This window comes from Pocillopora damicornis, chromosome 3, assembly GCF_964200805.1.
Source record: "Pocillopora damicornis chromosome 3, jaPocDami1.2, whole genome shotgun sequence".
Taxonomy (NCBI): Eukaryota; Metazoa; Cnidaria; class Anthozoa; order Scleractinia; family Pocilloporidae; genus Pocillopora; species Pocillopora damicornis.
Genome location: NC_142672.1, coordinates 15,800,542 through 15,811,872, shown reverse-complemented (window position 1 = coordinate 15,811,872; position 11,331 = coordinate 15,800,542). Strand labels below are relative to the sequence as shown.

General features: G+C 40.2%; 2 protein-coding genes and 1 pseudogene across 3 annotated transcripts in view; 1 reads left to right on the top strand and 2 right to left on the bottom strand.

Moving 5' to 3' along the window:
- Window positions 1-11,331, top strand: part of LOC113668017 (cysteine desulfurase) — a 34,822-nt gene that overhangs the window by 1,380 nt on the left and 22,111 nt on the right. The gene's annotated exons all lie outside the window — the stretch shown is intronic.
- On the bottom strand, window positions 955-8,542 carry LOC113668016 (monocarboxylate transporter 12). The gene is made up of 4 exons (XM_027183898.2): window positions 8,153-8,542; window positions 5,195-5,817; window positions 4,490-4,859; window positions 955-4,050 (listed from the first exon to the last, which is right to left on the bottom strand). The coding sequence occupies exons 1-4, from the start codon at window positions 8,325-8,327 to the stop codon at window positions 2,630-2,632; spliced, it is 2,589 nt and encodes an 862-aa protein (XP_027039699.2). The 5' UTR covers window positions 8,328-8,542; the 3' UTR covers window positions 955-2,629.
- Window positions 11,047-11,331, bottom strand: part of LOC149048489 (uncharacterized) — a 2,455-nt pseudogene continuing 2,170 nt past the window's right edge. Inside the window, exons 1-2 of the transcript XR_016185219.1 lie at window positions 11,204-11,331; window positions 11,047-11,078 (exon numbers count right to left, since the gene is read on the bottom strand). The exon at window positions 11,204-11,331 is cut by the window's right edge and continues 2,170 nt beyond it. The product of XR_016185219.1 is annotated as an uncharacterized LOC149048489 (transcript). The remainder of the gene's footprint in view (window positions 11,079-11,203) is intronic.

Here is an 11,331-nt window from a genome sequence, read left to right as displayed (position 1 = left end):
AGAAACTTAAGCTAAGTTAGTCCTTTAGAGTCAGTGTCGATCCTCTTCATTCTAACAAATTCTCGTCCTTTCCTGAATTTATCTTTCCATCCTGATATTCTTAATGACAATCAGTGGTTTAGGAAAGTTTTGCGCGTTACGAAAGGAATTTCAAATTGTCTTGACCTATCTGAGAAAATCTACTATCCAAGAAAAATTTCAAGGCATGTTGAATGATCGAGGTGATTAACCCAGAAATGGAATCCTATTTCGTATTTTCATTATGATAAAAGCACTTCGTCGCTCGATACCCTTAACATGTCTTAAGAGACTACAAATTTGATGCACATTATTTATTTTGTCAAAATACTCAACTGCAATCATGTATTCGTGGCGACCGATAGCACATGCAGATACAGTGAATGTGAAGGCAGGAAATGTTCCTTAACATTCATCTGTCCATTCAGTCAGATACGGATTTGTTTGTTTGCGTTGTAATTTGATAACCAAAGGTGTGCCTGTCCTAGTGCATGATGTATTCATCGCAATGAACCATTGCAATAACTGAAAAGAGTACCAAGGTGGTCAGTCAGCCAATTTTGAGCTTCAATCGGGTTTGGCCGGCCAGAAATAAATTGTATCAAAATAAGCAGTTCATTTTATTATGTGCCCAGGACAGTTCTTGCGCACAATCCAAAGGATATAAATTTATATCCAATGAGGCTTATAGAAGCCAGTAAAATGGTCATAATCTTGCTCACCTTGCTTTAAACGAAAGAGAAAACTTGAATTGCGACTCATATCTACATATTTTTCCCGAGAAAAAATTTAACCCCTGACACTGGCATGCGACGCGGGAAAAATGATGATTAAGGCTTCTAATCTTCCTGAGAACGGAGACAACAGATTCAAGACAATGACCTTGGAGCAGAGAGCAACGCCACCTTGTGGCTGAGCTGAACACCATACAAAATGAAAAATAATGTTATTTTAATTGGTTTCCCAAACAACTATCCAGCACAATACATTTTACACTGTTTAAAAAAGAGATCTAGCAAAACAGGCAAAAACAAAGATCCGAGAGTAATGCAAACACACAATTATTACGGCAGAACAATCATTATAATTTCTAGCTAATTTTGGACTAAAATCTTCTCGGAAGAGTTTCATTATTACTAGTCACTCACTTTAAAAATGCTTGTTAATTACATATTTTCAGTAAATGGGTCCCAAAACCTATTAAATACATTTTGCATGACTGCTATTAAATAATTATTACAGCCACTCTCACTTTTTTAAATAGAGCTTTGAAGGAGCTGACATTTGGATGTAGAGTTTAGATTTGTTTCAAACTCAGAGTTACCTATGAAGTAATAAATATACCGACATTTCTGTTTTCGTCAACTATACCCTGATGACCATAGAAATTGAAGCTTCTAACTAATGAATAGAACAACTTTATTATCTATATATATATATATATATATATATGATTTTTCTTGATTGACAAAATAAAAAGCTCTCAAGTATATTTACTTCATATTTCATCATTAAAATATATTTTAGTTTTAATCCAACCCCAAATACTACGAAATGAGAAAAAAAAAGTTTTTTTCTTTTTTTTTTTGGTACACTCAAAATGGCGACAATATTCTGAGGGAATCTGCACAGGCTTTGCTTTCATTATGCATGTTATTGCGTCTATCTTTGAAACAACAGAAAAAAGTGACCGGTAATAGCCTCAATTTTAGGCCTTTCCTGGAATTTCCGTTTCAGGGTAGCCTCGATTTCAGGCCCTTTCTCCCTTACACTTCCATTAATCAACAAAGAATAGAGATCCTGGAATCGAGGTTAGTGACAAGAGGGGAACGTATCAGCCCTGTTATGTAAGCATTCTATAAATAAGAATTTCAGCCTCTTATATTAGTTCAGTAAGGCAAAAAAATATCTTCTGATACTAGGGAATTATATCCGAGCTATTCTAAGAGCTGATTACATTTTGAAATACCATTTTGTAGCATAAAGCAAACAGGTGCTGGTGAGGGAAAGGGGGGTGGGGTAACAGTTGTCACAAGGTGATTGAAACTTATATCAATCGGATTCTCGATTACAGACGGTATTTATCCTTTGATTATTCCCTCCTGCGTCAACTAAATGACATCTTCGATCCAATGAGGCTTTCTAGTAAATGTTTACAGTGGAAAGATCAGTAGCTCTACCCCCGCGTACACTGGAATTCTTTTGAAAGCTTTCTTGCGATTCATTTTTTTCTGATTAAGGCTTTTTTCCAATAGCATTACGCCACATTTTCCACAGAGGTCGCTCTGTCTGAATTACTACGTTAAGCAGGCAATGACGACAAAAGATCCTCCGCTTGCTACTAAACTGGTAACAGGTGCTCTTTAACAAATAAACAATGGAATGCATCTTCTGATGCATTCCACTGTAACATTAACCAAAACAACGTTTTAGCACGGGGATAGCTAATTATGATGTGGCTTTCAGTTAGCTCCTAAATGACTTATGAGAGTAATGTTCTGGAATACTCTCTCTTTCTCTAAATCAGTAATTTGACCTGATAGCCTGGCGCCGAGTCTATTCCCAGCGCTCCCGCTCTTATTCAGTAGCCTCTTCTCTATTCGTTCATAATTCAAACAACTGTTTCCTGCTCGCAAGATATTATATCTGTCATGCTTACTTTCGGCAATGTCTTCATCGTGCCCTGGCAAACGGACAATTCCGAGAAATTCTCCACGTACTCATTCACCTCTTCCAGTATTCCCTCGAACAACTCACTGTAGATGTCTGGTGGCTGAGGTAACACTGATATATAAGGCTTTTTAAGTTCAATTATTTCTTTGGCGTCTGAAATGAGCTTGTTGACGGAGTCATCTTCTTCTTCTCCACATGTACAATAAGACAGCTCCATAACCATCCTCGTCTGTTCCCCTGTGTTGAAGTTTGAATGGCACGCGTCTTCAATAAGGAGCCCTTTCCGGGCGTGCCCAGCCATCACTTCGTCATCAGCGCCAGTGACCTCAGTGTAGCTCTTCTGCACATCTAGCGAAGAATCACAGCTGCAGTAGCCATTATCTTGTCTTAAGTCGGATTGCAAGCTATCTTGAGAGACGAAAGTGCACATGGATGGTTTCATATGATCATCTATTTCCGAGCTACCTTCGGTAACACAGTGCGCTTGCGTCAAGTCGTCGCCGTACCCACTGTCCTCGGTGCCAGCCTCGGAACACTGAGTCTTACACGACAGGCTACTTCCCGTTGAATTCCACGAGTAACCACTTAAGCGTTTCCCATCCAAATCTGAACTGGAAGAAATAAGCTCGATACTATTGTCACAAGCGCTTACAACAGATTCTTCAGAAGCAAAGCCACTCTCCGTGGATTTGGAGACAATTTCGACCGACGCACTGTCTTTATTTAAATCTATAGTCATGACATGGCTAGCAGGTTCGTTAATACAGTCACATGACCGTGATACAGTAACGAACAGTTCAGGTACAGCTGTTGGTGGTTTTATGACGTCAAGATGCTCGGAAGGCAAACCTGAATCCCAAGCCTCAGCTTCGGCGACGGGTTCTAACCGAGCGCAACTGTTGACTCTGCTGTCGACTTTTATTTCTGAAAGTCTTACTAAGGAGGTGTAGCTTGCCCCTCTACTGTTGGAATATCGTTCATTTAACTGAGACAAATCTCTGAAACTTCCCTCCGGCACGATCGAAAATAGCACAAAACTGCTTGGACGAGAGCTCAGATTTGGCGTCCTGTCCAATAACAGGCGACTCCTGTAGATCCCTAATTCGTCAGCGAGGCTTCTAAAGGACATATGGGAAGTTCTTAGTTTGGCTGTATCGCCCTCGAAGAGACTAATTTCATCGTCTTCTTGGAGCTTATCTGGCATTGACACGATGATCTCAGGAGTAATGACTTTAAGCAGGCTTGGCTTGGAGCGAAGCAGAATTGGGATGAGAAACATGACGCAGCTTCCGCCAATCACGAGACCGCTAGAAAGGAAGAAGACAATGTTGTAGCTGCCGGTGCTGTCAAAAAGAAGACCTGCAAGATAAAAATAGGAATGAAGCAAACTGGTGACATCCGAGGACTTTGTGAACCACAACTATCCAATCTGATACTGGCAGGTTCGTGGTTGGCTGAGAAAAGTAGAAATACCACATGGCATATCTCTGTTCAACTCGGGAATTCCCTGCTCTCCGAGCAAAACCTGGGAACAATAAAGGGGAAATTTTGGGTTTTAATAGCACGTTGCAAGGGAAAAATTGGATTAAATGAGCAATATGTAGGCGCAAGTGACGAGAAGAAACAACGACACTTAAACACACAATGAACTCCAGGAATGGATTTTGAATTTTCGGCTAAAAACAATCACAACCAATGGTCACGAACATTAAACAACACAAAGTAATACAATGTACTGTGTTACGTGACGTGAAAGAAAATAACTGTCAGTGAGGTTAAAAAAAAACCTGATATCTACCTGCCATAGGAGGTCCCACTGTCATAGGAATCGCCACGATACCATATAAAGTCCCAACGGCTTTTGCCATCATCTGACGGCCCACTATGTCATGGGTGACAAGACCGATCATTACACTAAGGCATCCATCAAAGAGCCCCGATACCAAGGAGTAAGTGAGAAGGGCTGAGTGGGACTGGGCCAAGGGGCACAGACATGCTGCCACAGCGATGACCAAAAGAGCTAATTGCGTAAGGGTCAAACGGCTGACCCGAGATGAGTCCCCAAGCTTCCCAAAGAAGATCTTGCCGACTGTTTGGGCCAAAGCAAAATAACCAACCAGAAGGGCCCCCTGAGTTGACGGTATGCCTACACTCTCTGCAAGACGAACCTATAAAGAAAAATCCAACACATATTAAATAGGGATGAATAGGGATGATTATATGAGGAAATAGCTCATGTATCGGTGGATTTCAGGGCACTTTAGAAAGCGAATAGGTGCAGCAATGGATGAGCTTCGTAAGCCTAGAACCCAGATTCCACTCGGTTCGCGTCCGAGTCTTGGTCTTCGTAAGAAGAAATAGGTTCCCTGCTGCATTGTTCTTCAATGTAATTCTAGTGCAAGGAAAGGGAGTGGGAAACAAAGAGTAAAGTACGGCTTTAGATCCCCTTGGCCATCCGTCAAACCTAAAAGACATTCTGTTGTATATAAGAGCTTAGGCTTACCAGGTACATATAGGGAATGTAGTAGGCAATAAGAACCATAGCTAAGGCCACGGTCCATGCGACAAATGGCTTATTTCCCCACACTGGAGCAGGCTTGAACAGTTCTTTGATATTTTTGACCAATCGGTCTTTTATTCTTATCTCTTCTTGTTCTTTCAAGAGTGCTTCCTTTTTCAAAAGTTCGTCTTCTCCTTCTCTGAAGTCAATTGGAAGGAAAGTTAGTCCAGCTAAGAAAAGACAGACGGACAATGCTGCCAATCCTTTAAAAGTCATTCTAAGTCCATACGAGGCGATCAACTTGTCCACGGTCAGGCTCAAGGACATTGTTCCCGCCCCAGCGCCTGCGGCGGCGATACCATTGGCGAGAGCGAGGTGCTTGTTAAAATACACAATGAGGATGTAAAACGATGAGAAGTAACAACAACTGGATGCGAAACCAAACAAAACACCGTATGTAATGTACATGAGTGACATGTGCTGCACGACTGACGTCAGAAGCATCGCTGCCATGTAAGTCACACTGCCAAGACACATAACCACCCGGCATCCCCAGCGGTCGCAAAGGCTGGTAGCAATCGGTGCTGCCATGTATGTGATACCCATAGCCAACGAGCCAATCCATGCTATTGAAAATAATCACAAAAAATAAATTTAAAAATATTTTAAACGAAACACAGCTTTTAGCATTTAACGACCATTATGTAAAATATTCAAGGAAAATATTGCTGAACCTATCGTAAATGGGCAAAAAAAAATTCGGTTTCGAATAGAATCGAACATTTTCTTAATGATGGATCTAAATAAACTGATATGTCCGAGCAACCGAAGCTGTTCCGAATGAATCTAAACGACATCACTCGGAAATAATGAAAGGCATCCGAACCCATCTGATCTGTGTACGTTTGAGCAACAAGTTGTAAAGTGAAATGTCGGATAAAATGCACTGCAGACTAAAAATTGTCTGAATGCATTTTTTGACGCAATTTCATGTTATTCGTGATTGTTTGTAGACAAGAAATGCATTCCACGAATTCAAATCGATCGTAATTTTCTTTCAATACAATAGTTGTTTATATTTGAGATACTGGAGGATGAAAGGAATTTCTTAAATATGATAATACGCCTGTTTGTTTGTAGCTCCGATCGATCGCCCAGAAACAATCTTGAAAATTTCGTTGAGGAAAAAAATGAACTCTAAATAATCCAGCAAGAGAGTTAGAAAACGAAATATTCGATACCTCACTTGACATCATTGCGTGCATCAACTGAGCTTAAAGAAAGAGGATTAAATTAAAAGAACGCGAATTGGAGTCTGATATTTGCTTCTCGTTTTTAGTATTCTCCTGAAAAGTTGTTTTGATATACTCGTGGGATACATTGCCAATAAAACTCTTTAGTTTGAACTACCCTCTATGATAAAATTTGTTATGGACTCAAGACCAGCGGGGGGTACACAGCTGCTAGAGTTTGCTTGGAATACCTTGTAAACAATTCAACTGTTTTCTTTCCAAACCTCTCAAGGAAACCAGAGTAATGGGCTCCTGCGGAAACTCAGTACTATGAGGAGATTGCTTATGAGAGCTTAACTTGTGATTATAAGATTTTTTAAATTTCATTATCAGCTGTTTTGTTCTATCAGAAAAGAAAACGAAACAATTTTATTATGCGAGGAGATTTGCAGCTTCAACGTCCGAGACGACGCATCATTATGATGCAGATTAGCTATACTCTATAATTATTTATCTCCGGGAAAACCCTGTTTAGCAAGTCGTTGTCATGTTAGGCTTACCATGTTCCCGCTGGTCGACTTCCACAAAAAAAGGACTCACACGAAGCAAGCAAAAGTTTGCCTATATTTTAAAGCTCCAATCATATTCTCTACAGAAATCGATGCCATTTCCTCTCGTTTAATTTCGAAGATACCTCGAGACGTTTTTCATGTTTCACGTGGAGTTTCAACAATTTCCGGTGTCATGCAATCTGAATAGTCATGGCCTGATCAAGGAAATCCGGTTTTATTTCTCGAAATCTCACGAGAAATCAGGTGCTCAAGAGAACGGCGAACTAACAACAATATCGCAGCGCCAGCATCGACTAACTTTTCATTTGTCTAGTAAGCTATGATAATGATGTTATGAGGCGTCACGATTTTAATCGAAGTTCGAACCGTTTTGCGTGTAAATGTCATGATATTTACAGAAGCTGTAAATTGATCCAAATATGTGCGAGTGAGTGAGTAGCAACAAGGAGTTCATAGAAGACAATATTATTGAAACTGATTACGCGAATTGCGTAGTCAACAAAAACACGACGAGGAGCGAAAAAAAAAATGCTTAAGTACGAAATTAAAAATGACAAATTTTAGTGGTGACTCGGCAGCGCTTGAAAGCGAAAGGATCAGCCTTCTGAACTCTTTTCCGCTTTCGCCCTGAGGGTGCGGTCACATGACTTAGGGTTTTTCCTTTGTGCGTTACTCAGCCGCGAAACAAGTAAGACTTAGATCATCACCGGTTTATGCGACAGAAAACTTCCCGTTAGACGCCGGTAGATCTACTGTGCCGGAGGTAAAAAAAAATCGATGACGCAGAATTTCTGAAGGTTTTCTACATTTACTAATGAAGTTATCTCTATGCCTGCCCTATTCATAAGAGTTGTTTACAGACCATCCATTTTCCATTTTCCTGCATAAATCAACCAGATGCGGTGTTATATAACATAGAGCACTCGAGAAGAAAATTTTTTCCATCGCGCGGATAGCGGCTTTGAAATGTCAAGCGCTTTGATTTTTCTAACCAAGCTGCGCTGAAGGAAAATATTCATCATTGTAAAAGAAGAGGTGTAAGCTGCGTTGCTATGAAAAATTGCGAGAGTTTTTCTTTTAAAATAACCTGTCACGGTGATAAATTTTTTATTTGCGCGCGAGCTTTGTTTGCGGCAAAAAATATAAATTTTCCTTACCAGTCTCGGCTTCACTCCGCTGAAATTCCTCCAACAATGCCACAAAGAATGAACCGAATGAATTGTGAGTTCCAAGAATTAAAAACTGAACGATGAAAGATGAAAAACACACTACCCACGACCAACACGAGTCGACCCTTCGTTCGAGCTGTACTCGAAGCGCTTTCCCTTCCATTCGATCTTCAAGTCAGCTGTGCTCTTGGCTGACACACCACAGCGCGCTTCTAACAAAGTAGGTCGAAATTTTCGACCGTTTTCCGTCGGTTCAATTCGATTTTTGACCAAACCTCCATCGAAACTCCCTCCTCAACGCTGTGTGGAGTTTACCGACAAACGACTGTCGATTCAAGATTTTGATCGAAAATTTTTCTGCAGCCATGCAAGTCGGTCGAGTTTGGGGCCGGGTTCATGACCGGTTTTGCAAGTTTCCGGCTGATACGAAAAATTGTTTTCAGTAGATAGAACCTGCTGGTTCAAAACGCTTTTTAATTTTATAGTTTCAAAGAGACCAAAGCTTAGCTACTCATGCACATGAATTTTGCCTCTGTGAGGAACTAAATCATGAAGTCTCTAATCCCTTGCATTCGCCTTTCAACTTGGGAAGCGAAATTTCTTGTTTTCTTATGCTAATGACCGTAATTTACACTGCAAGAACTGTTAGATAGAGTCACACCACCGAAGTCTTTTCGATGCTAATATACAAACACTTGATAAGCTATCTCACGCAATGCAAAGTTCGAGTTGCTTCACGAAAGAATATAAACACACAGCGTTCAGTCTGTTATTATTTCCTTCGCTAAAGTCGTGACATTTACGCAGAGAGTTTTCAATTACCCGTGTAGTTGCATTGAATTGGATAATTTTGTTTAGTTATCATTTTAGACTGATGGACTGGTTGCTAAATGCCCTTTAAAAGTACAATTTTTCGTACAAGTACGCAAGGAAATATTTCGGGACTTCCACGGAGAACAGAAAGCGAAACAGATATGTTGCAAATCCATGTTTACTTTGTCGACACAGACCAAGAAAAGCGACTAGTTGCATGTGGAGAATGTTTTTCTTCATTCTTGAATATTTATTAGGCATGAACATAAACATGGACCAACTATCCTGAGGTCTCCTAAATCCTGGTCAATCACTAGTTTCAATACGTAGTTTTGCGATGCAATTGCACTGAACACAGTTCATACTGCTTTTCTAGTAAGTCGGAAATAACATTTTAACTTTGAAACCTTCGGGAAATCCGTGTTGCCTACACTGGTCTGGCGGAAAATAAACCAGCTGCTCTGGTAAATTTTCTGTATTTATTTCAAAATTAACTCGCTCAGAAATCGTTCCATCGGAGTAAAAGGATACGAAAATACTTTCAGACAACATTTCCGACAACTTTCAAAAATAATTGGTCGATCAAAAAGCAACTTTACTGCTGCTTCAAATCCGCTAAATCCCAACCACAGTAAAAATCTTCCCTCTGAAAAAGATAATTGAAAACAAACAAAAATTAGTTGAGAAAGCTTCAAGGTTTCCAGTTAAGGACAAGATTCTATCAAATGCACTGAATCGTCGAAAAACTACACGCTTCTTTCACGTGCAAGGTGTCAACAGTGGTTGAACCGGTTTTGTCGTTATCCTTAATGACATTTGCATATTCAAGTTTGCTAAACTTGACCTTTGGCTAGATACGGATCCACACCAAGCCAAACATGTTTTTCATTTATCACTTCTTGTCGCATATACGTAGAGATCAAGGGCCTGGAAAATAACTCGGCTGAAATGTAGCCGAACCATAGATATTTCCTCAGAAAAAAACCGTTTTTAACTGCAGTATCGGTATAGATGTCCAATTTCGAATTTAGTGCAAACAAATTGTGACGAATCGAACGCTGGGAAAACATGATATCAACTTCGCAAACGAACTTTAAATATTCAGTTAAGTTTAATCACTACGAGATCTAAACGTCGTTGTAAAGAGGAAGATTTTTGAGAAAGTCATTGCCATATTAAGGTTGAGCCCTTTGATACTAATTTTAGACACAGGTTTGTGATGTCCTAGAAAAGTCAAGATTGAAGTGTCATGCTTTCGCATGAGATCGTAATTAACTGCCATTTCGCTCGATAACTCTGAAAGACGCAATTTCCTCATGGTAAGGTAATTGTCGCTGTTTTTCAATTGATCCACCCATCTTAACGAGGCTCCTGTATTGGCCTCGTTTTTTAACGCACAGGAAGATATAGCATGTGTGAAGTCTGTAAGCTTCAAAAACCAGACCGGATGTAATGGTCACAGCCAACTGGTAAGCCGTTAACGTCAGTTGCCCACTGTTGCGAGCGGCTTGGGCCTTAACCACAAAGCCAAGCTCGGTCTCACTCGAGTCTGGTAAATTTTTTGCGTTCTGTGAACTCTGGGACATGCGTGTGATCTAAAGAGCCTGTTAATGTGGAAAGGAACTTGTTGGCGGCTAAATGAAAAGACGTGATCTAATTTCCAACTTATTTCTTGCACAGGACGCGCTAGTATGACCTAACAATCGATGAGCGTCACGTTCTGTTCAATCCGCACTTTAATTTTGTTTCCTAAGGCATGATGTGAAAACAAAGAAAGAATCCTCACAATGTTCAGAGCGCATTCGCATGCAACGAATAACAAGCCATGATGCATTATTTGCCAGTTTATGGCAACCATTTGTACTCATTGCGTGCCTATCTCTGAGTTTCATCGACTTAATTTAGTAAGACTCTTTCAATTTGAACAATTAATTTTCTAAATGATCCAAAATCAAGCGTTTTACTTTCCTATCCCTAAAAGCAGGTTAGTAGTCGCGAACTCTACCAAGTGCGAAGGGTTTAATCACCCTCATGGCTCGTACGCAGCTTCCTTAATGTTCACTGTCGTTTTCAGACCTTCCAACCCCCATCACATGCAAATCTGGAGGTTTTAAAAAAAAAAGCCTAGAGAAACCTGGAGATTAGGACCTCAAACCTGGAGACTTCAAAAATATGCGTCAAATAAAAACAACGACGACAGATTATTTGTTTCAGAGTATTCCTTACCTTCTCAGTGTTCTCTGTTGTAGTCTTTCGCTGCCTTTTTTGCAGAGCTGAGAAGATTCTCATCAGGGTTGAACTTAAAACACGGTGAGGTTTCCTCTGGGTACTGCAACTTCATTGCCAGTAAATTC